The following is a 26,537-nucleotide window of genomic DNA, read 5'->3' on the forward strand; positions in this document are numbered from 1 at the left end:
TGCTGAATTTCAGCCCATAAAAATGAAAGCCCTAAAAATACAATGCATTAAAATGCACAGGCTTTTTTGTTTCAAAAACATTTGGCATTAATTTACTTCCATACTCAAACACAGTAAATACAAATTTGCGTGGAAGATAATGGCACATTACAGTTTGAGAGTAGCAGTGAGTTACTGCACATGGCATGCAACCATGGCCACAGGTTCACTGAGTCTGCATCATATGAATAGAAGCGCTGTCCCATTCTATTCCACTGTTTTAAATGCTTCTTCGTAGCGCCATCTAGTGAAAAAAAAAAATACATTACAACATCTTGATCTAATCAATCACAATAATGTTTGTACACTAATTGAATAATAATTGAAGAGTGAAGGCTCACCTCAAAGAATACACTTTAATGTAGTGGACTGTAATATAGTAATTTCCTCAGTTTTATCTACACCTAAAGAAAAGATTATTTACATATTTGTCAGTATTATGTTAGTATACTATATGCATGTAAAATACTGAAAATTATATATATATATATATATATATATATATATATAGTATAACAAAACTTACCTGAAGTAGCCACTCTTTGTCTGGATTACACCTTTGCATGCTTGATGTTTTAGAACAGTATTAAAGAGGACGCTGCTACATTGTTCATTAAAATGTTTATTTTTTATGCATAAAGATTTTGTTTAATTTATTTATTTAGTCATTTTAATGTATTATAATAAATCATTTATTTTCATACTACCTGAGAAATAGGTAGTAGTTGATACATTTTGCATGTCTACAAAACTAATGTGTAGCAGTTAAATAATTTTATGCTCAAAAGGTTTTTAAGATCATGAGAAAAAAAGTTCAGTCAAGTGCAATCAGTTTAATTTTCTTTTGTAAGTACAGCATAAATGCATGTTGATCCTTTGAAACCTATGAAAAAAATATGTGATAAGTAAAAATGTTTGCAAATGTTGGTTTAGGCCTAAGTAATGATACTGACATTATAATATGTAATGTATAAAAAATGACTTGTAGCTTTTAGAGGTCATTTGCCTGCTTTTTTGGGACATTCAGAGACAAGTGTCATCTGGCGGTAGTCAACAACATCCCTCCACCTGCTCAGCCCAGACCATCCGTCACAACATACACCGCCCTGTCTGAAACTCATAAACTAAATAAGGTCTGATGTCATGCCCCCTGGTGACTGTGAATCTACAACAGCAGTTTCTGGCTCAGTTTTATAATTTAAGGTAAAGAAACAAAGGACAAGTCCAACCTAATCCTAGATCAGCAATATTTGTCTGAGATGTGTTGTCTGTGAACATTGACTAACAGGATGGGACCTTTCTTTGGGGAGTGGTTAGACATCTGTCATAACTGCTTTTGTCCAGTAGAGGACAGAATGAACACAAAAAAAGAAGAAAATCAGCAGTATATTGAAAAGAAACAGATTCAGTATGTCCTCCTAAACAACCTTTTGACAGCTTTTACTTTGAAAATTGCCCTAAAATCTATGATGTCCATACAACAGAGGCAGTTTTACAGCCAAATACCTGTAAATCTGAGCCAAACATCATTAATCTAGAACATCCAGAACCTGTCATAACATTGTCCCCAACCCATCAATCATGGGTGCTCCGCAAGGTCAAGAAAGACAGAGAGAGGAAGAGAGATACGAAAGGACAAAAGAAACAGGAAGTAAAGAGAAATAGTAGAGACATTGCGCTGCAAGCACTAAAAGTGGAAAAGATATGAAATGACCCACTGAACTTGAAAGTATTATGCAATCATTTATGGCATCTCTCCTTACACATAGAACTTTTTTGCCATAAGGTGTTCTTTAAAATCGAGTCAAGAACCCTATATGGTTCTATATAGAACCCCACTGAACCTTTTTTGTAAGTGTGTGATTTAAGCTTGTACTGTTTATAGGTTTTACATTTTCCAAAGGAAATCTGGTGCTTCTCCAATCAGAAGCTGCATCCACGTTGCTAGGGTGTTCTGGAAGGTTACTAGGGCATTGCTAAATGGTTGCTAGGGGGTTTTAGGCGGTATCTTGGTGGATTCTTATGATATATATGAGCAATAGGTGACTCTTTCCTTTTTAATTTGCCAGATCAAAATTTCGATCACATTTCGATCACATTGCTAAGAAACGTAGCTAAATAGTTCTTCTCATTTTAGGGCTTGTTCAAATTCCCAAGGTTTAGATACAACTGTAAGTATTAATTTGTTCCTTTGGCTACAAATTTGACTGTTACAAGACATGACTGTGTGATTGTTATTAATCCGTTGACTTCTTAGCTTTATATGTACGCCCAAATTTCCCTCAGCGGGACAAATGAGGTATCACTATCATGTAAAGTGCTTTGAAAAGTGTAAAATCGGATCAGACAGTATATTTTAAGGTACGTTTGATTAATGCCGTTCTCCTAAGGCAGTTCATCCCTGGAGTTTTCCTCCCTGGAGTTAAACCACGATTATAGCAGCTTTTCCTCAAGGGGTTTCTTGTCTTTATGGCAATGGTTTGCACCACATACTGTAACACCATTTTACTGCATTCTCAGACCATGTTTTCATGCAAACCCCCACCTGGCTCTCATCTCAAGCGCAGTGCTGAAAAGACATTACACTTATAGTTAAGATAACAGAGGTATTTCCATCCTACTAAAGTTATCTCCTCCAGTACTGCCATTACAGACTTCCCACTGGTGTACAACAGCCCTTACCCGAGTATTTCAAGGCTGCAGTTTTCAAAAGCATCGTAAGCCTAAGTTGATCATATTGCCACCAATGGTCTCTACGATTAAACTCTTTTAATGCAACCCCCATTTTGGCAAGTGGGGCATAAAATGACATACCCAAACTTACTTAGCTCAAGATGCTTTTGAGAAACACAGCCCAGGTCAGTTGACAATATATTCTTGTCAAATATCTGATATAAATGCTTATGTTCATTTATTCTCGTATTCTTGTTTGCCCTGATCAAACCAATGTAGTGGCACTACAATACTTGGTGTCATAGGGTACTTAGACATGTAGCCTAAATGACTGAATGATGATCATCTTTATGCATAAAATGTCCATAGAAATTCAGTATTGTCATAAATTACCATGTTCAGCAACACATGCTATTTCTGGTACATTTCCATATTCAACTTCAACTTCTTGGTTGGTCAGGTAATCTAGTGAGTGTTTGATGACTATTTTTTGTCATTTCTAATTTAGGCTATTAGGCTACCTATATGGTATTTCTTCACGTTTTGTTTGCATTTTGTAAGTATTTGTAAGTTATAGCTAGCTTATGTATAGGCTAATCGTACTGTGCAATGAAACTTAATGAAATGTTTTGTAACGGCAGCAATGGTCTTGAGTCTATTTAACGCGCGTTTGTTTCTGTAATATTACTAAAAGGCTTCTATAGTGTGGGGCACATTAGACAAATAAAATCCGCAAACCGTGTCTTAGTTGAGCGCTGAACGGGCTCCTGAGGAGATGAGGATGATGGTGAAGTGGGCGGGAAGCGCGCGGGTGGCGCGAGGCGGAGTTTGTCATGCACGCGCCGTCACCGTGGATATTCGGAATCTCGCGCAGCGTCATCTTGGGTTGGGTTGCGTTTGTTGATCCAGCGAAAAAAACTCTCTCGCACGGATATAATGTGGACCTGCCATCAGCTTAGCGGACAGTAGATGATACAAGACGTTCGCGGAATACCGTTATGTTTTATATCGCTTGTATCGTATAGCGGTAGCGAGTCGCTGCGTCGCAAATGGTTCGGTGTGATCAGCGGTCTGCGGTTCCCTAAGTCTGAGCGATTCGTGCAAGAAACTTTACTGTATTTACCGAGTTCATCTCGGGTTCATTCTGCAACAGGTTTCTATAATTAATCAACACTGCAATATTGTCGGACAACATCAGAGGAGACTAATCTAAAATAATGATACGTAAAAGAAGAGGATAGTACGTGCTCAATTCACCTGCATATAAAACAGCAACAATAAGAACACTTATTTGGAGACCAATTTCTACAATATTAGGATATACAATATCTGGAGGTCAATTTCAATATGATGCCGGTAAGTCGAGATCAAGCTATAATACGCTGATGTACAATGATTTTCATCTCCATGCATCAACATTGCTTCTTTGTCATTGAGCAACTCGATTTCATTAGGTAAATGTCTTTTCTTTTCTTTTTTTTCATCCAAGTTGCATTGATCAGATTCAGATGGATGATAACAGATACACATTCCCAGGCACCATAATGGTGATAAAGGGGATTCTATTGAATAAATAGGAGGCAGAGGTTGAATAGCCTGTTTGTCTTGTTTAGATTTCATATCCTGTTGTCTAATAATAAACACAGAATATTGCTTATCTTTTAATTGATTTCAGTAAGTGTTGAAACAATAAAAATAAAAAATAACTGATCAACAGGAAGAATTTGAATTGCAAAAATGATTGTATGTAGATCTTACTTTCTACTAGAATAGCATCTCTTTGGATAAAATAAGTTTTCATGGAATGTTCATATGCAAATATGACTATTATTATATAAACAAATAATGTAACCAAATAATCAAGATTGTTCAGCAAAGCTACGATTTTAAGATGTGTGGCACAATATAATTTACCTGACAGACCCTTAAGGTTAGACAATGTACTTGGCACAAAGAGTAATTTGATGTTAACGTAGCTTGGTTATGTTTTGAGATTATAATATATGTAGTGAAATGAGTTTTTAGTGTGCTAAGGCACCTGCCATCTCGTTGCTGTCTCTACTCTTATGGGTGAGTCACTAATGGTGTGTGTTGGTGTGTCACGCATTCATACACCAACCATTCACAAACATATGATCGTGTCACCTCTAACCACAACGATCACAAAGGCTATTTGTCATTTTGATCTTTCCATTATATTACATTTCTAATGAAGATACAGTTCTGGGTAAAACTCATTGCTCTATGGGTTCATTTTCAAGAAAGTCCTTAATCTCCATTGGCTTTGTCACCGGATGTTTGCCTTCAATCTGGATGAACCGTCAGTATCCATGGATTTATAACGTTAATGTGAATTATAATCCCTGTGTATAATGGAATGGGACATTATGAGTTTTCATTTGATGGATTTTCAAATGCAAATAATGCAAATAATGACCTGCGGACACAACCTCTTTAGGCGTTTAGATTTTTCTGGAATTGTCTCAATGGAAATACACTATTCTGAGACATGTTTTAACATACTACAACATTTAGTTATATTTTTACACTTGTCCTGGTCAGTAGCATTGTTGTGTGTTTGAGGTGGATACAACTGCATGGTATATTTAGCTTGTAAAGATCATAGATGATCATTTCAGTTTGAGTCATGGTCAGTTTTAGATCCTAGATAATCTTAACTTAAGTAAGGCAGCTATTTTGAAGTCGTACACTGTGTTTGAGAGAACCGCAGTGTATATGAGCTTGTTACAAAGCATATTCTTTCAGCAGTCTGAATTATCTGAATTGTGACTTTGTTCTTTGTCCACCCCATAAATCTTTCCGTACCTCAGACGCTGAGTTCATTGTTTTTTGCTGTGAATTACTAGCTGCCTTAAGTCTCAAAGGAACAACAATTGTGATAAAAAAAAGAAAAAAAAGTAGAAGTGGGATATTCCTCTTAGTGTGACATTTTACTGAAGTAACCTGCATTGTCCTCCTCAGTGCGTTTTGAACTAAAACTGCATTGAGAATATCAAGGCATTGTTTATACTTCCCCTAGAGGAAGTTGATTTGGGTTGCATAGCTTCCCTCTGTTGAAACGCATTGAAGGGTCCTTGTGTGGTCATGCATTTTGTGTCGATTAGAAAAGTACCCAGAGCAGCTATTTTCAAGGCTCTAAATTGATTTGACAGGTGAATAGATGTCTCGGGCCGGGAGCACTTGTGGAATAAGATTAGCTTGTAGTAATTTAATTCCGTATCCCACTTCAGTTCAAAGGCTGTGCATTAGGAGTTATAAATATCGCTGATTGTTGTCGGGCCCTTTCAGCCACCTGAGGCCTCGGTGGGAAACAATGACCAGAATTGCCGCGGCCGGTTGCCACGGCAACTGTTGCCAAGATCACATTCCACACAACAACATTGCTGCTATGCAGAGAAGTGTGTTTGGAAAACTTGGCTCCCAAGGACCAACCGGTAATCAGGCACTCGAAATGTTTTAACTTTGACCTTTAAGATGTTTCTAGCTACAATAAATAGGGTCTGTACTGCTGAACAGAGCGCATATGAAGTCCGCTCACCTGTCCTTTAGACTAGCAGCGGTCAAACTAAACCAGTTCCTCGAGCGAGTTGACTATATTTTTGAAGCTTCAGCATTTTTATTAAACCACCTTTATTCTCCTGGTGGCCAAAGGGTTTTGGAGGTTTAGTGTGCGTGGGGGTTGGAGTTGTAGTGTATGAACTCAAGACTAATCCTCATATTAGTCGTGCTTTGTGTCAATCCACTGCAGGGGCCATATGGCTGATTCTGGGCCTGTATCCTCACACACACTGCAGGCTGACAGCCTGCTGAATCTGCGGGTTCTGTCCTGTGACTTACAGAAGCACGGAGAAGCTACTTCCTAACAAAGCATGAGAGCCTAAATTAAAGGCACATTATCGTGTAAACCATGTCCGATCAGAGCAAGTATTGATGGATGCTCTTGTAGTGATCAGACTGAATAATTGATGCTCTCTGCGTTCGTTGGATTACCTCTATGTGTTGGCATAGTGGCTTTTCTTCGACTTTGTGGCTGACCGCTTTTCATTCATCCTGTCGAATGTGATTACTGCCCACCCTTGCACAAGGTCCAATAGTCAAGGCAATTAACCTTTACAGTTAATGAAAACCATGCAATACAGGCTGTGAATGTACATTGTATGTTGTAGAACAGACAATCTCATTTAGGCTACCCATCTGAACAATGCATCTACTGTTTTCAGCATTTGACAACAAGAAAAATAATGAAGAATGGTTCCTATTATGGATATATGTTGTAAATGCCATTTAATTCTTGAGGTTTTGTTTGCTTTCTTTGCTTGGTTAGTTTTAAGATACTTTAGGGTTAATGAGTACAGGCGTTAACCTGAATGTCATTGCGTCAAAGCTACGCACTCAATTGCAAATGCACTGTTGACAAAGATATGGTTTTGTCATCATGCCTTTTGTTTAGTGTTTATTCTTTTGGTGCACGAAATGCGAAGTTGCCCAGGGCTACGCCTTTGACTTTGAATTGCAAGAGAACGATGTCCTTTTTCTTGTCCACTTAAAATGGCCCACTGAACTGGCCTACATACTGTTTGCTTTTTGAAATGTGTAGGGAACACATACAAGGCGATGCATAAATAAAATCAGGTCAGTTAGAGAAGTTATGTGTCATTATTAACTGGAGATAAGAAAGGATAGAGTGTAAAGTCTGCTGAGAAAACTGACATTGTTGGGTAACTAGCTTAACTAGCTTAACCAACATCCAGTTTAACCTGGCTTTGACCAGCTAGCCTATACCAACACTAACCAGCGTAAAAATTCCTCTTGAAACTTAGTGTTTTTATGTGACTGTGGTCCAGAGTTGTTTTGGACCCCATTCGCTTTCATTGTATGGACAAAAAGCTGAAACACTCTTCAAAATGTCATTTTTGTGTTGTATAGTATTGAAGAAAGTGAATAAATAAGAGAAATACCATTTTGGGGTTAACCTTCTCTTTAAACCTTTAAACTAAATTAAGTTTATTACTTAAATGAACCTGTATGGAAAGTCTCCAGGACATTTGGTGAATATTCAATGAGAGTTTAATGCTTGTCAGCTGATGGTAAATGCCAGGATATTTGACTATTCAAATCCATTACATCACCTGTGGTTACCTGTGGCAACAAAAACAGTGTCTTGTTGCAAAAAAGTGCTATAATACTGTAATCCTAAATCTCTGTTCCATGCCCTAGGACAGCATCATGTCATTTAAGATTTCTCAGAAATATTACTCTAGGGATCAAGTTTGGGATCACTGCCGCAGGCTGGCCTTCTGGAACAAGGGCTTTTCTATAACAGCAGTGATCTCTCTAGGATTTAATGCCCTATGGAATCAAACGCTGATTCAAAAGCACTTTTCGTCATGCGGACAGATATTTAGACACATGTCCTACTTTGACAGGAGGACACAAAGACTGATCACTAGCTGCGTTTCCATTACCCTTCAAATTGCACAAATTGAAATTGCGATTTGAAAATACGTAAATTTTGCGAAACTCCCATACATCGCTAAAAAGTTTTTACGCTCATGTGAGGTGTGTTCCGCTCCCAAGTATAAGGGACTTTCCTTGCCATCAATGCTTGGATAACATGCCTACGTCTCTGTTGATTCAAAATAATGGCTAGTGCGGTGGCTACGATATACGTAAACCTACCAACATTCCTTGCCATGATGTTTGTAATGACTTATCGCGAGAGGAAAAAATGTGTTTTAGTCTCATAACATCGGTTAATGGAAACGGCATCATTTCGCAATAGTTTTTTATCGACATTTAGAAAAATATCGTAAAAGTTTTACGCAAATCCGTAATGGAAACCAGGGTACTGTCTTTGAAATTTGGAAAATAGCCACGTCAGCTATTGGGTATGTCTTGGGAAATGGATAAATGTGTTTAATTAATTGTAACATTTTACCATTTTTAGCAATGGCTTCCAAGACAAAATTTACACCACCATTCGAGAAAGAATTCCCTCCGAAAAGGGAAATATGTAAGAGGTCTGCGGTTTGCAAGTCACCATGAGACAATATGCTCCTTCCATAATTCAATTAGGATCTTTTAAGAGCTCATCTTATAAACCATAACCCAGAGACAAATGAGGTTAGTGTTTAGCATGATTTAGACGTATGCAGTTTACAACATAAGTGCATTAGAGGAAGATATACATTAAAGGGAGATTAATGAAATTCCATTCCCAGCAAACATTCATCTAATAAAAGCTTTCATTGGTCATCCCAAGAGATTCATACAGACTGGTCTGACAGACATATACTCATTCATCTTCTTAGACTCATTCATCTAACTTAACAAGTAGGGCTACGGTCTACACTCTTGAAAATAAGGGGTTACAAGAGGAGGTTTTTGATGCAATATTCTTAAAAATTATTGTTTTTTATTGGCATTGAAAGTTCCATGAAGAAACTTTAACATCCATGGAACCTTTACATTGCACAAAAGATTCTCTTAAGTTCTTCTAAATGTTCTTCACACTGTAGAGAAAATGGTTCTTCTAAGAACTGTTCACTAAAAATTCTTTGTGGAACCAAAAATGCTTCTTCTATCTACTGTATGGCATCGCTGTGAAAAAACAACAACAACTTTTGCAACCTTTATTTTTTTTTTAAGTGCATAGAAGATCCATTTTATGTTCTCCAAAGAACCTTAAAGGAATTCTTTTAATAATCTAAATAACCTTTTTCCACTATAAAGAACCTTTTGTTTAATGGAAAGTTTCTATGAATGTTAAAGGTTTTTCATGGAACCATCAATGCCAATATAGAACCTTTATAGCAACCATTTCTTAATCTTTTATCTGTAATTTAGTTGCAGAATTCCATATTTGCCTGATATAAACCGTAATCTTTATGCCGGCACTAAGATTATCTTTTTTCACTGGATCCTATTTGATGACTTTTTGAAGCCTTTATTGTCATTCGTGGCCATTTCTGTGGAGGTCCTAATTTTTACTGGCCCTTTTGGATCAACAAGACTGCTGGATTACAAGCCTAACCACAGATATTCCTGACTGAATCTTGTTGAACATTTATTTATACATGCTTGCAGCATGACAGTAGGCGCGGATACAAGTGCTTTAGCAGTCGTGTGCGCATTAGAAAGCCAGATTAGACTTGATGTGTGTAAGTGTGTGTGCGCATTGAAGGAGAGAAAGCCTCTTAAACCCTTTTCGCACAGCTGTGTGTGACGGCGGATGAATGTCACGACGCCAATGTTGCACAGATCAGGAATACTGATAACTGTTTGGACAAGTCTAGCTATTTTAAAAACTGCAATAAGGAATTTCTTAATGACAGCTGTTTGCGGTGGTCTGCAACAGCATCCGACTCGCAATCGAGAATTACGTTCAGGAAAATGCTTGTGGGTGAATTGCAGTGCTGTTTTTGTTAGCTAAACTAAAACTACTTTTTGTTAAGTAACATAAAGCTGAAATCAAATATAAATATGAAAAACTTAAAGGGATACTTCACCGATTAGCATTAAGCTTTGTATCAGTAGAAACCCGGTAGTATTTTCAAATGATCGTGCTTCCCTCCCTCATGTCCCCCTGAGACGAGAGATTTCTGTATTGTGTGTCTGGAAAAAAACCTCCGATGACGCAAAAAACGTCATTTAGCATCATCTGAGGCTTTTTTGTCCAGAGGCTCGAGACTACAGCCAGTAGGAGGAGCTCGTTCCGCATGTTTTCAACCCACCCTTAAGGGGATGGGGGATCTCACGCTAAAATGGCGTCTTTTCAGTTTAGAGTCGACTAGTAGCCTAGTTGTATCATTTCTTCCGATACTGCCCTCTGTAACCGGTAGGCGTGGCTTGGGAGTGGCCTCGTAGGGCAGCGAAGCAAGTGCATTCTGGGAGTTGTTGTCTTTCATCCACATGAGTCAAAAATACATTTTCTGGCTTTTCCCAGTCTAGAACTTTGAAAATAATATTAGAATAACATACATTGTGAATTAGCTTTTATTTAAAATTTTCAGTATTCATTTAAATTATTATTATTATTATTTTTTACATATTTTAATTTAGCCTAGTTGTCAAGGCAACATTACTAATTTTCTTTAAGTTTTAAGTTTTTCATCTACATTTTTTTATTTATTTAACCTTTATTTCAATGAACGAGAACCATCTTTAATAGTTCTAGTTTTAGGGTATGTTTACACGACAACGATGTACTAAAAACTGAAACGTTTTTCCTTTGTGTTTTTTGCGTACAGACGACAACGTTGTCAAAACTATCCCCGTTCACACGGATCCGTGAAAACGACTAAAACGCTGTATTATTCATGCCAGGCCAGTAGTTGGCGATGTCACTTTGTAAAGAAACACTACGTGCATATAGACTGAACGTGATATAAATAAAAGTAGCACAGTGTAAGAAATCGGTTGCCGGAAATTTTTATACAAAAACACTTGACTGCAGAATGCGGCAATTGACCAATCAGAATCAAGTATCCCAGAGAAGCGTGTAATAAAATATGTGCGTTCAGGAATTCTCACGCAGGACTGTTTCCTGTCCCAGTGTTAAGGTTGAAGAGCCGCTTCTGCCCATCTGGTGTGACAGTAGTACCTCAGCTTCGCTTGCCAAAGCATGTAAACACATACACACACACACACACACACACACATAGAAGCAGAGAACTGCTGAGTGTTTTTGCACTCTATCAGCAGTGATAATAACTCTGCTGCCGATAGTCTGAAAATAAACACACACTTGCAGAATTGTCCTTCAAAAATATGCTTATTCTTTATTGGTAAAGATGTTGAGTTTAGGCCATGTCTTTGTTATTCATTCGGTTTTTTACGTTTATTTAATAATAAATCACATTCATTTTGTCATGAATTTATATAAGGTATAGTATTTTTTTTATTAATGCTGTTACCCACATTGGCAATAACCTTGTCTTTTTTCCTCCTTCGTAATTATAAATCAATTACCTCCTTGCTTTCTGCCTAATTATGACCCCATGCTTGTGTTTTATTTCTGGATAAGAACCCTATTGATGTGACAGCCATCTGTGCCGGCTGCAATTAAAGTGCCAAGACAGAAATACAGCATTTCTTTTGCTGTCAACCATCCATCTTGGCATTTTCACCCACACGCACTGCTGTATTAGAACATTACGTGAGCATAGTGCAACACGTTCTCACTCCCAATATGACGCCATGGGTTTCTCATTGAAAGCAATGGAGTACCCTGCACGTCAAAAAATGAAGCTAAAGGGCTACCCTTTAAAAGTGACGCCGAGGGGTCCTGGCCAAGCGTCAATATGTAACGAGTTGTGAGAATGTGTTGCATAGTCACATATCTATAATAGGTCTGGATGGTTGAGAGCATTCATAATAAAGCTATATTCATGTATGTAAGTGAAGAACCTCTTCAAGAAACTTTATTCTGCTGTATATGGATTTTGAGTCAGTCTGTATGGATAAAAAAGTAATTGTTACATTCTAGGTTATTATTAAATAAAACTAACACTAAAATGATTAAAAATATATATATTGAAATGTTGCCTTGGCACCTAACTGAAATAAAAAGAGCTGATAATCTGAAAGATAATCTGAAATATAACAAAAACATTACAGAAGCACATAACAGAATTATAAAAATTTAAGCTGAACTAAAATATACACTTTTAAACACTTAAAAAACTTAAATGAAAATTAGAAATGTTGCCTTGGCAGCTAACTGAAATATAATAAGTTTGATTTGAATACTTGATACTAAAATAACTAAAAGTTAAATTCAAATAAATTAAAGGCTAAATAGAAATTTTACAAAAACAAATCAAATTACTTAAAAACTCATTTAAAATTCCAATGAACAATGAAAATATAAAATTAAAAGCTAATTTAAAATATGAATAAATTCTTTAATAGTATGTAAATAATATTAAAAACTCTCTGGTGCGCCTCCTTTTTTGCTTCAGTGAAACTAATGTACTGTATATTAGTTCAGTAATGTTTTTTTTTATTTAATAGTTAGTATTTTTAGGGGATTTTGTGGTACTAAATTATATTTATGCAGTAGTTCTAATCCATTTAGTCACTTTTTGAGCATAGTTTCCAACTTACACTGTCCTAAATCTTGAATGCTTAAGAGCACAGACTTTAGTTTGTCTTTTTAAAGAAGACATTTGGCTGAAGTGAGAAAAAAGTGAACTTAAAAAGTTATAGAAGTTTTATTGTTATGAAAAATGCACAAAAGTACTCTTTTCAACTTTTATATGAAATGTATATTTTTCGAAACATGTTTTACTCTGAAACTGCGAGGAAAATCAAAACCATAAATCTAAATGAGAAAAAACATCCAAAAAATTAGCTTTCAGTAAGATTTTGTTTGGGCGCAGTGCAAAACTAATGAAATTGAAAATTAATGAAATTGATGAAATTCGTTTACAATTTATTTTCAATGTGGCCAATTTTGACCATGAGGAGTGCAAGTTTGCCTTTTTTTCAGGACCATTTAACCTTTAGGAATCATGTTCATGATTTTGTGTTCACACCAAAACCCCTTCTGATGAAGTGTAAAAAAAAAGAAAATGCAGTCAAAAATGACCGAAGAGCACTAGACTAGAGGGTTAAAATAACACTGCTTCAGTTGAGAGTATTGAAATCTGTTCTGGGTTTTTTAAAACACAAGTACATCGATGGCTTTATAAAGAACTAGAGAATCGAAGTTCACTGACTCTGAGGAACAAAAAAAATGTTCTTCTGTAGAATGTTTTTCTGTCCTCTGTTGTAACGTCCCATGTTGTGTCTTTTTTTGCTGACTCAGATGTTCCTAACGGTGTACCTCAGCAACAACGACAAGCACTTCACGGAGCTTCCCATCACGCCGGAGACGCTGTGTCGAGATGTGGTGGAAATGTGTAAAGAGCCGGGGGAGGTGGACTGCTATCTGGCCGAGATGTGGAGAGGATCTGGTATGTGCTGACTTGCATTTTTGTGTTTTTTTTTTATCTTATTGAGCAACTTCATTCCAATAATTGTTTTGATTTGATGTGACTTTAAGGTAGCAATCAAAAAATTACAATTCTGTCATTATTTATCAAGTTTAAAACTTACAGGTAATTATGGAAGCTTGTTTCCGCCACAGAATAAAACATTTTTAGAGATAATTGCGACTTTTTATCTCACAATTGCGAGTTTACATTTAACGCAATTCTGAGAAATAAAGTCGCAATTGCGTCTTATAAAGTCAGAATTCTGACTTTATAACACGCAATTGCGACTTTATATCACGCAATTCTGACTTTATAATACACAATTGGGAGATATAAAGTCAGAATTGCATGATATAAAGTCGCAATTGCGTATTATAAAGTCAGAATTGGGAGATATAAACTATTCTGAGGTAAAAAAAAAAAAGGCAGTCTTTTTTTTCCCCTTAGAATTGGACTTTATATCTCACAATTCTGAGAAAAGATGTCAGAATTGCGAGATATAAACTCGCAATTATGTGTTAGAAAGTCAGAATTCTGACTTTATAAGACGCAATTGCGACTTTATTTCACGCAATTCTGACTTTATATCTCGCAATTCTGAGAAATAAAGTCAGAATTGCGAGATGTAAACTCGCAATTGTGAGATAAAAAGTCGCAATTATCTCTTAAAATGTTTTATTCAGTGGCGGAAACAAGCTTTCATAGGTAATAGAGCAGCATGAACATTTCTCAAAATATCTCCTTTTGTGTTTCACGGAAGAAAGAACGTCATGCAGGTTTGAAATGACTTGAAGGTGAATAAATGACAGAAAGTTCGTTTTTTGGGGTGAACTATTCCTTTAGCAAAGTCATTACAGAAATAAAACTGATAGAAATCATCTTGCTGCACCTGTCCATGTGACTGTGGTTTAAATGTGCAGTGATGCATCACTCTAGAATGGATCTTTGCCACCTAATTTGCATCACTTCTTACCTATTGGTCGGCTCCTCTCTCAGAGCGTGTGATTGGTGACAGCGAGCGAATTATCGAAGTGCTGCAGCGCTGGGGTCAGCAAAGGGCGGAGGTGCGATTCTTCCTGCGCCATGACCGAGCACCTGGCCACGATACAGGTGAGAATGAGAAAGGTCAATGCTTTCAGAAGTCACCAAAATCTTTCAGAAAAAAAGTCATTTTACAAAACTGGTGCCACTTTTGTTCCTCGTATGCATACATGCAAAAAAGAATATGTTTACTATATGTTAATGTACACATTTCAACTTTTGCCTTTTATCATGAGGATGCATTTTTGGCGCCCGTGTATTTCATAGTGAATATGATTTTTTTTATTATAAATAAAATTATAAAATAAAAGTAAAAGCTATAATTTGTTCTTTAATACCTCTCTCTCTCTCTCTCTCTCTCTCTATATATATATATATATATATACAGTATATATATATATATATATATAAAAATCTAACTTTTGAAAATATGGATTTACAAAAGGTCCCAATTACCTACTTTTAGTTTCTATGTCTGATTTTGAATACTGAAGACAGTAGCAATGCAAAAGAGGTGGAGAATGTTTGATAGTGTGAATGATTTACTGCATGGTTGGATTATTATCTGTTGGATGGTTGGATGGCCATTTGAATATAGACCGGCTCTTTTTCCATACCAAATCACGGGCACGTTCGATTACATCCTCTCCCGGTCGGCGGTCTGCTGTCAGTGTGGACATGCTGTTGTTGCGGATAGGCGTGAATGTCATTTCCTTTTATAGGAGACTGTGAATAGAGAGGTTGTAAATTTGACATGGTTATGGCTGTGTTGGGGCATGAATAATTTACTGCAGAACAGCTTGTTTTGTGGGCACTGCCTAAGGGTGGGGGGCTCTGGAATAGATCAGAATGGATCTTTATCTTGTGTCCTATAAACATGCACACACAATGGACGATATGTTCTGAAACACCAGAGGAGGCACATGTGAGAAAACAAACAAACAAAAAAACAACTTCTGAGAATCTGATTGGTTATTCATTTAATCACAGAAACAATTAAGATAATATTGACATGTACAGCTCATACTGCAGAGTGCAGTTTGTGAAGGAACACCTGTGTGAAAGTAATGAACCGTGTAGTTCAAACACTGACACTCATTGTGTGTGTGTGTGTGTGTGCGTGTGTGTGTGTGTGTGTGTGAGTCATCACTTTCCATCCAAATGCATCCAAGAATTCAGTCAATAACACACATGCCCACACGCATTCACACACGCACACATCCAATACACATACATGTCCTGCACGCACACAATTTCTTTCTAATTCTTATTTAATTTTTGCCGCTCCCACATAATTAAACACATAAATAGCACAAAAATTCTTGTGACAAGTGCCACAAACTATAAATAAATTGTTTTTATTTGGTACTTTTATGTAAGTTAAGTCATTTGTAAGCAAGTTAAATTATTTTATATTATATTATAATAATGTTTTTTTTTTTTTTTTTTTTTTTGCATGTTATTTTTATTTATTATTTATTTAGTTATTGTTATTTTTTATAAATACCCTTTTTTAAAATATTTTATATTTTAATATTTTTTACTGTTTTTATTTGGTATTTATTATTGAAGTTTTGGTACCACTGAATTTTTCTTTTTATTATTATATTATATTATATTATATTTTTGTAATTAGAAATATACAAATTTATAATATATATAAAAAAAATTGTCAGTTATTTTGCATGTTTTTTTTTTAACAAAAAAATTATATATAAAACATATATAACATATAGTATAAAACACATTTTTGGTTGGTTGTTTTGCATGTTATTTTTAACTCATGAATTCCTTTTATCGCAATTTCTAGTAGTTTGTTTACACGGCGTGTTTGAAGTGAATCCTCCCTGTTCCCCTGAGAAGTTTATGCATCCCAGTCATGTGAAACCATGTGTGAGGTTTCAGATTTCTCTGAGTGACTTTGGCCTTCTTCTCCGGACAAAGACCGGCTGTTACACAACAATGCGAGTGATATCGGCTCTGTACGCCTGGCTTTACCTCACAAAGAGTTCCTTATTTTCCTGTCGAGCATAATTATGTCAATTACACGCAGTTTGACTCGTATCCGTGGTGTTTGTGGTTTGTTTTCACACAGAATTGAGGTAAAACCCTATGCTTGTGTAATCTGTAAGCCCTGATTAGGACCCCTGTGGTGTCAGACTGTGACCAAGAGTATTATTTGGGCATTGTTTCACTCCTAGACTGTTTTATCCAGTAACCCACATAAGCGGCGCTAGCAGTGCCAGTGTTGATGTTATGTAAGTGGGACCCTGGCACAGGCAGTCATATGCAGGATAATTGAGCACTAGTTGTTTTCCCCAGCCAAACAGTCATTATGTAATGAGGTTCACCCAAGCACAGCCACTTTCTTTCAGGCTAAATCCATTATTCCTGACCTTTATTGTTAGTGTGTTCAAATGCTAGTTTGCTAAATGCTAACTGTTGAGCTTTGAGTCAAAGTCTTAATATGCCCTCCTCCTCAACAAGCTGCATGATTTGAGGTATCATTTATGTTCTTTGCAAAAACGGTTCTTTACTAGTTATCCGGTAAAGCTTAATATACATCCTTAACCCTAAGTATGAGCAATAACTGCTAACATGCTGCTAACACTGCTAACTCTCTCTGACTACAGGAGGTCACAGAGCTCAAGAGTCTCTTGCCAAGAGAAATGCAGGGAAGGGGACAATGGACAGACACATGGAAAATGGAGTGAGTATGAATTCCCTTAAAGATTTGTTAAAGTCCAACTGAAATCAAAATGGACCCTATTTACTTTGTTAGCGCATATTACTAGTCTTGTGGTGAACAATTAATCCGTGCCAGTTAAAACACAGAAAAACATTTTTTTGGCTTTGTAATCTTTAATCAAAATCTGAAAATGCCCCTCCCCTCTGCCTTGGAGGACCTTCCCTGATGACGTAGGTTTGACGGCTTGGTTTGGGAAATGCTTAACCACTCCCCTCAAATTGTTAGTCTGTAATGAGCGAGAGATGGAGAGGAGGAGCACTAGAGTAAAACCCTGCCCTCTGTTCAATATTCCTTTTCACTGGGAAATACGTCACAGCACTGGAGAAAAGTCGTTTGCAACTTCCGGTTCACGCGGACTTTAATCTGCTAAGCTCCGCCCCCCTTGGTTACGGTTGCTAACTCAGGCATAAATTATAAACTTTCTGTAAAATGTGCACATATATACTGGTAAAGATTAAATAGATAATGTTCTTAAATGGGCTGTAATGAATTATGACATTGCAAAGCATTTTTATAATTTAGAGAATTTGTTTAATTAATCGTTAAACGTGATTAAAAACTGAGGAGACCGTAAATTAGACTTTGGGAATGAGGGACCACTCATAGTTTAATCCCCCGTACTCAAGATACATTTAAAGATTTCGAAAAGCAAACCACATATAATTGCATGTAACATGTATAATTGCGTATATCGTATACGTGACCTGACAACAAAGTTTTACCATATTAAGTTCCTTTAAAACAACGTTTAAAATTAGGGATGCATGATATATCGGCCACCATATCGGTATATATATATATATATAGTTATCGCCCGATAAGAAAATTTGGCCGATATATTAAAGCGATAAATAATGGATTTCCTTCAGCTGAGTCACTTCAGATGCGCAGTGTTCGCCATGATTTAATTGCTTGAAATATGATTGGGAATCACTTCAAAAAAGGAAAATACCGTAAAGTGCAACATGCAAGTCTGTCATATAGGCTACATACAATTAAATTATTATTACAATTGTGTGCTTGGGACATGGATTTTAATGGTGAGACTTTTGTTTTTGTAATCAGGCTCTCAAAAATTATATAAAAATTTGGATTCAGATTTATCAGCCAATATATCGGTTATCGGCTTTCTAATATAAAGAGTTATCGGTATCGGCCAGAATTTTCATATCCATGCATCCCTATTTAGAATGTTTCAAATAAAGCTGTCCTGTATAAAATAGCAAAATCTGATATTGTTTTAGATGGCGGCCCCTCATATGGACATCACCCTCAGTGAGTTGCAAGAGATGGCGTCACGGCAACAACAACAGATCAACGCACAACAACAGCTTCTGGCCACAAAGGTAGCCCACTGCGCCATTGGCAAAAATTATTAGTCAGCGGGGTTTTTTTACAACTTAAAGGGACACTTGAAAAAATTTAAGTAATTTACTCATTCCAAACCTGTATGACTTTCTGTCTTCCATCAAACACAAAAGGAGATATTTAGCCGAATGTCCAAGCTGCTTTTTCCATACAATGTAAATGAATGGAGACCAAGGCTGTATGGAAAAGAACACCATCTCCTGACCAAGTCATACATGAAATGGTGTCACAAGTTGAGCATTTGAATAAAACGACTGCATAGTATCATACAGTGAACGCAGTTATCATCATATTTGTCATGTTCTCCATATCAGAGCTGTTATTTATTATCAGCATGATTGAAAACAGTAGGCACATAGTTCTGAAGCTTAATGGTGTCTGCAAATGAGTTTCGCTGAGATTGTGAACTGACGCCTCCTCACAGGAACAGCGACTGCGATTCCTGAAGCTGCAGGACCAGCGGCAGCAGCAACAGCAGGCGTCCGAGCAGGAGAAACTGCGAATGCTGCGGGAGAACGCAGAGAACCAGGAGGCCAAGCTGCGCAGGGTTCGAGCTCTGAAAGGACAAGTGGAACAGAAACGCATCAGCAATAGTAAACTAGGTCAGAAACAGTAAACTCGTTAGAGAAAGTAGGTTAGAAACGCTGAAACTGCATGTACTGTAACATTGACCTTCTTTGAAGGATATTGGTTCAAGGTGAAATTAGAGGGAGAGTGTTTGGGATGCCAGTTTAAAAATAGTCTTTATTTTTGCTGTTTTGTTTGGTGCAGTGGTGTAGAAATGATCTGTTTTCTAAAATAAAGCAATTCATTTTACTAAAACGATTATCACTAAAGAAAATTATAGATTATTATTAGTGCTGTCAAATCGATTAATCGCGTCTAACATAAAAGTCTGAGTGTATGTGTATATATACAGTGCAATGCATAAGTGAATACACCCATGCTAAAGTTGACTAAAAAGAGGAATAAAAAATAATATTTTGGAAATTGAACTTAATGCCTTAATTTAAAAAATTAGGAAAAATCCAACCTTTAAGGACACCAATTTTCTTTGTGAATGAATAATGTATCGTAAATAAATAAATGTTCTTCCTTAAAATACATGGTGCATAAGTGAGTACACCCCTATGTTAAATTCCCATAGAGGCAGGCAGATTTTTATTTTTAAGTATTTTTTTAATTTTTTTTTAGGATACTATGCATCTGATAAAGTTCCCTTGGCCTTTGGAATTAAAATAGCCCCACATCATCACATAGCCTTCACCATACCTAGAGATTGGCATGGGGTACTTTCCATAAGATCATCTCTCAATGCAAATCAAACTAGCTATTAGGCTAACTGAAATAAAACCATGCCAATCTCTAGGTATGGTGAAGGCTATGTGATGATGTGGGGCTATTTTAATTCCAAAGGCCAAGGGAACTTCATCAGGATGCATAGTATCCTAAAAAAAATTTTTTTTAAATACTTAAAAATAAAAATCTGCCTGCCTCTATGGGAATTTAACATAGGGGTGTCCTCACTTATGCACCCTGTATTTTAAGGAAGAACATTTATTTATTTACGATACATTATTCATTCACAAAGAAAATTGGTGTCCTTAAAGGTTGGATTTTTCCCTAATTTTTTTAATTAAGGCATTAAGTTCAATTTCCAAAATATGATTTTTTTATTCCTCTTTTTAGTCAACTTTAGCATGGGTGTATTCACTTATGCATAGCACTGTATATATATATATATATATACACACACACACACACACACACACACACACATTATATATTTACAAACTTTTATGTATTTTATGAAATTATTATTTATATATATATATTTTTTTTTATAAATTATTAAAAATAGAAATCCAAGCCAATTGGTTTGATCAGCTAATTAGGTTTTCTACTGAATAGTTCAGATTTACTTTAATTATAATCTATATTGAGGTGTCTAATTTGAAAGCTAGACATTCATCCATATTTATAATTTAAAAAGTTTTTTTTAAAAAGGACTTTTTCCAAAATCATTTTATGAAGATGTAATTTGTTGTGGGTCATTTGCCCACTAATGGAAAAGTTCATTCTGCTGTTTCTGTATATAAAACTGCCATTAGCGGCTAAATTAATCAACAGAGACAATAACAAATGTTCTTGCTTATGGGAATGAGAAGTTAATTAACAAGTGAACTAAAAACCTCCTTTTTCGCCCTCTGTAGTGGAGGAAATCGAGCAGATGAACGGCCTGTTCCAGCAGAAGCAGCGGGAGCTGGTGATGGCCGTCAGCAGGGTGGAGGAGTTGGGTCGACAACTGGACATGTTACGTGGCGGCAAAATGGACGTCCCACACGAGGCTGGATCGAGCTCCAGTGGGGAACTAGAGCGACTGTACAAAGAACTTCAGGTAGCTTTTTTTGCTATAACACAATCTTGCTATTCACACATGCAGTGGTATTTGGACACACTTAAAATATTACTTTATAACAAAATATCAAGCCAAGTGGCATTTATTTGAAAGAAATATAGCAGGAATACACTTTTCAGGCTTTAAATTTGGTTTTTAAATTGAGAAAAAAGTGAATAGTCTCGCACACAAAATTCAACAGTCCCTCTTTTGTTCTGGGATTTTCTCCTTTCAACAGCTGAGGAATAAATTGAATCAGGAGCAAAGTGCCAAACTCCAGCAGCAGAGAGAGAATCTAAACAAGAAGAACGGAGAAATGGCCACCATGGACAAAAGAGTGGCTGAACTGAGAGAGAGGCTCTGGAAGAAAAAAGCTGCTCTCCAACAGAAAGAGAACTTGCCTGTGAGCACCTCTATATCTTTCACATCTCTTCTTCTTTTTGGACACAAATTTAGTTCCTAATACTTCCCCTCATCCTCTGTCTCTTCCTCTTCCAGCAGCCACCTGAAGGGCAGAGCTCTCAGCCCATCGGCCCGGCCAGGGTCGCTGCTGTTGGGCCGTACATCCAGACCTCTCCGGCTCCTCCAGTTCCTCCCAGGCAGGAGATTCTGGTGAAGCCTGCTTATCCCGACGGCACAGCCACTCTTCCCAAACCCCTCCCCAAACCGACCACAGGTACGTGTATATATCTGTATATATACCATCATACCTCTCCCTATTGGACTAATAACCCCTGATTCATCTTTTCCTAATTTTATTTCCAGGTATTGGCTTCTTGACAAGTAAGATCTCCAAGGTGTCAGATTTGTTTTCCAACACAGAAACCAACAGCAGCACCCATGGCCATTCCTCCACCCTTCCCCGTATGACCAGCCACGGATCCCAGGAAAAAGGTGCAGTAGACCTCTCTCTCCAACCTTTCAAAACTTGCATTCAGACTCAAGCCATTGGTTGAGCCAGAAGTTGACTTGTCAGACCAATGTTTGGATAGCGCCACAGTGTTTACACTCTTCAGGAAGTCAACCACTAATGGTCTCTCCGTTAAACTGGGATAAGCAAAAGTATTAAACATCCACTACACACTTTATATAGTACAAACCCAAAGACAATGTGTTACTCCAGTGAGAAATCCTAATGTTTAAATTTCAAGAGATGATTAAGCTGTTTTCCTAAATGTCTGTTTGTAGATCCTGAGGCAGATTTGAGACCGCCGCCATTGCCCTTACGCAAGAACCAGAGTAGTGAGGACCTCTTGAGGGATGCCCAGGTATTGCATGAATTTAACAGTTTTCAGAGATTTCCAATAAATGAATGCCAATGTATGTATAGCTATTATGTAGTAAATAAACACTAATGCCTCTTCAATCCTAGTCTGCAGGTAGAATGTTTGGGAAGGTTCCACCTCCTGTTCCCAGCAAGCCCAAACCTGCTCTACCAGGCCAGTCCACCTTCAGTAAACCTCCTTACAGCACGGGCACCTTCCCTGGCAAAGCCAGATCAGCCAATCAGAAACCCCCGATGCCCCTTCCATCCCACAACACCACCTTACCCCTACCCCTGCCCCCTAAACCGGACACCTTACCTGCTGCCACAGTACGTCCTTTCACAACAGATACTTCCGCTGGGAAAGAGACGTCCACCCCCACCACACTCCACAAGCCCCAGACGGTGGCAGCAAGCTCCATCTACTCCATGTACACCCAGCAGAACACTCTTGGGAAGGGTTACCAAGGGCAAAGTACACTGACCCGTTCACAGCCTCGATGTGAGTACCGTCACCACATCCAAGCTAATTTAGAGGTATCTTATGATTGAATTTGATAAGTATCTATTTCAGAAGATGTAATGTTACACTGGACTTGCTGCCAAATCAACAAAAGCTCACAGAATTAACTTTGAAGTAGACATTGAGTAACTTAATCTAGTATTAAAGGAATGATTCACCCAAAACCAACAATTCTGCCATAATTTACTCATCATCATAAACACTCGTTTAGTTGTCAAACTGTTGTCTGAGATTTGAGAGCTGTTGCAGCACAGGAGAGGAAAACACAGTTTGTTTGGAAATGCTTAGGTATTTCATAGAAAGTCTAAGAACAGGATTTTTTAGCTTAAAATAAACATATTTCTTAGTCGTGATCCAAACATTGCGTCTGAGCATTTTGGTCTTCATTCATTCATTCTTTATTTTACCAGGTTAAAAACCCATTACAAGAGTGACCTGGCCAAGATAGCAGCTACAATAACTTATGGCGCTTTTCCACTGCATGGTACGGCTCGGTACGGTTCGACTCGGCGCGGAACGGTTCGGCTCGCTTCGCTTTTCCACTGCGTGGTACGACTCGACTCGGCTCGGTTGCTTTTCCACTGCAGTTAGTACCGCTTCAAAGTGGGTGGGACTGATCGTTATAGTTGTCGTCTCTACTGCCATGACATCATCATATCAAATTCGAATTTTTCATTCCGTGTTGCCCCATCCGCTCCTCGGCAACCAACGAGAGGAACGTCTGCACCTCGTCCACTGACCACGATTCAGCCATTTGAAGTTTATACTCTTTTTTTTGAAGCAAATACTTTTAAAACAGGTGCTACAGCGTTGGCTGTTGTCGACTCTACTGGCTATTTAAATCTAGCGGGTTTAGTATCTCGTGTCGTAAATACAATGACGCTGGTAGTGATGATTCTGTCTGACCAATTAGTGATCTGCAGTGTTTTCACGTCACATTTTAGTATCGGTACGGTACGCTTGGAACCTCAACAGAGGTGGTACCATTTAAAGCGAGCCGTACCGTACCGTACCGTACCGTACCGTACCGTACCGTACCGTACCGTACCATGCAGTGGAAAAGCGCCAAAGCGTGCCGTACCGAACCGAGCCGTACCGTACCATGCAGTGGAAAAGCGCCAATAGACATACAAATACACATCAAAACTCAAAAACACAACAGCAATTTACCAAAAGATAAAACACATAATCAGTTGGTAGACATCAGATTGAGAGACAGTACGCAAGTTGGTATAAATTTGAATTAAAGACACAAGGAGACAGTATTTGGCACAAAAGTGTCATTTGCAACAACAATCTTAACAGCTGTACATATTTATTCTGCTTACACATTAGCAAGGTTATGTGTGTACATTGTGATGTGTGCTTTAAGGGTGTACCAAAATTGTACATATGAGAATGTAAGTAAAGCTTTATCCAGAGTGAGTAGGGCTCATTGTGATGCTCACTTTTCACAAAGAGAGGGAAAGTACTCATTCATTTTGTTACATAACTTTGTAGTCATTTGGTTCCAGCTTTGGTTTGCATATCTTTAAAAACTAGGAGCATGTAGGCAAATTGCTCTATCTGCAAAGGTACACTTTGTGGCTCAGGCACGGAAACAAATGTTAAATAAGGATATAGTCATAAAATATAATGCATTATCATTTGTATATATACTAAATATACTCAGTACCGGTTAGATTCAAGCTAAGTAATGTACCTCATGTTCTTATTTTAGTGGTCACTCAGGAATATAAATAGCAATTAGTACCTGATCTTCACTTCTTTCCTCTCACAGTATACGGTAAACCAGTCATCCCATCCAGTGGGGGACAGCAGTCCCTTATTCAGGACAGCAGTCATCTTGAGAAAACTGTAGGTCTAGATGGTGACCAAGTGGACCAGGGCAACAACATGGCCCCTGTATCCTCCTCTGTGGAGGGCCAGGAGGTAGAACGTGCTCCCCGGCCCCTCAGCCCAACCAAACTTCTCCCGTTCCTCTCAAATTCCCATCGTCTCCAGAGCGACGTTGACTTGGAGGCCCTAAGGAAGAGACTGCACCATGCGCCCAGGCCTCTTAAAAAGCGTGGCTCTATAACAGAATCCGAGGGGCCCGGCGGACCCAACATCCAGAAGCTCCTCTACCAGAAGACCACGTTGGCAGCCATGGAGACCGCGATCACCCCAGCTGGCTTCTTTCAGGCCGAAGGCGAGGATGGATGCAGGTCGGTAGCTGACGAGGGCACTAGACCCCAGGAGGGACACCATGATAATACGATACCTGAGTGTGAAAGAGAGGAGGAGGAACTCACGCCTCCACCGCTTCCATCTCGATCGCCTATCCTGGATGACAGCACCATTTCTAGCACTGGACCGAAGGAACCCCAGCTTAAGGAAGAACAGGAAGTCTATGGCCCAGCTGCTCCAGAGCCTTATGTTGAGGAGTATCCACCTTACCCTCCACCTCCATATCCCAGCATGACAGAGCAGGAGGGGCCGGGGGAGGACAGTGTTAATATGAAGGCTCCAGAGGTCACCGGACAGGTCACGCTACCACCGGTAGGTACTACTATATTCCCTAAAGGCACAACCATGTCTTTAGAGGACTGAAGGGATGTTCACACTGACAGCGAATTGCAGCGACCCAAGTGGCCCAAAGTCATTCAATTTCAGCAAGAGTTGTCGATTTAAGGCGACATGAGTGACTGATGTGACAGTTAAGCTGTACATTTTTTTCAGTTAAAGGAATAGTTCACCCAATAATTATCCCATAAATTACTCACCCTCAAGCCATCCTAGGTGTATATGGATTCTTCTTTCAGCTGAACACAATCAGTTATATATAAAAAAAAAAATCCTGGCTCTTCCAAGCTTTATATTGGCATTGAATAGCGGTTGAGTTTTTGAAGCTGCAAAAAGAGCATTCATCCATCATAAAAGTAATCCATACGACTCCAGTGGGTTAATAAATGACTTCTGAAGTGAAGTGATTGGTTTTTGTAAGAAAACAATCCATATTTAAAACTTTATAAACTAAAATCACTGTTTTTTTGCTGTCAGTGTGAACCTTAACAGGCATGTTTTTACCAATCAGGAAACTTTAATTGATTTAGGCGTTATGACAAAGTCCCCTTAAGACAAGTCATTTCACTCGGCGGCCATCTTTGAAACGCCTCTCGGGCATGCAAGTGCAGCTCCTATCTCTTTGAATGGGAAAACATCAAATTCTCCAAAACTGTTTGCCAAGCTTTTGATTAAATTTCATATTTGAAATCACCAATGAAGTCTGACAATAACTGTCTCATAAATGTTGTTTTTAAACGCTCAAATCATAACAGAAAGCGACATTTTTCAGGCTGGATCATGCTCATGCGCAGTGGAAGCGCGTGTCTAACTGTTTCTATAGGAACCGGAGCTTCTAATGGCAGCTGCAGTGACGCGATGACTTTACCAATCGGTGATTGGCTCTTATTTAGAAGGCAGGACTTACCCCGCCATAT

General features: G+C 37.9%; 1 protein-coding gene across 3 annotated transcripts in view; it reads left to right on the forward strand.

Annotated features, from left to right (window-relative positions):
- The window catches only part of tp53bp2b (tumor protein p53 binding protein, 2b), a 43,533-nt gene that overhangs the window by 13,159 nt on the left and 3,837 nt on the right, over positions 1–26,537 (forward strand). The window contains exons 1-13 of one of the 3 annotated variants that reach the window (XM_084415999.1): positions 3,531–4,068; positions 13,544–13,691; positions 14,709–14,822; positions 17,387–17,463; positions 18,747–18,848; positions 19,295–19,472; positions 21,084–21,268; positions 21,507–21,671; positions 21,767–21,944; positions 22,034–22,162; positions 22,457–22,536; positions 22,641–23,034; positions 24,836–25,596. In XM_084415999.1, the coding sequence (XP_084272125.1) occupies positions 4,060–4,068; positions 13,544–13,691; positions 14,709–14,822; positions 17,387–17,463; positions 18,747–18,848; positions 19,295–19,472; positions 21,084–21,268; positions 21,507–21,671; positions 21,767–21,944; positions 22,034–22,162; positions 22,457–22,536; positions 22,641–23,034; positions 24,836–25,596 (2,520 nt within the window). In that variant the 5' untranslated portion in view covers positions 3,531–4,059. Of the gene's footprint in view, positions 1–3,530; positions 4,069–13,543; positions 13,692–14,708; positions 14,823–17,386; positions 17,464–18,746; positions 18,849–19,294; positions 19,473–21,083; positions 21,269–21,506; positions 21,672–21,766; positions 21,945–22,033; positions 22,163–22,456; positions 22,537–22,640; positions 23,035–24,835; positions 25,597–26,537 lie in introns of those variants that run through there. The other 2 variants (XM_084415998.1, XM_084415997.1) reach the window with 2 other exon arrangements.

Source organism: Rutilus rutilus, assembly GCF_951802725.1.
Source record: "Rutilus rutilus genome assembly, chromosome: 8".
Classification (NCBI taxonomy): domain Eukaryota; kingdom Metazoa; phylum Chordata; class Actinopteri; order Cypriniformes; family Leuciscidae; genus Rutilus; species Rutilus rutilus.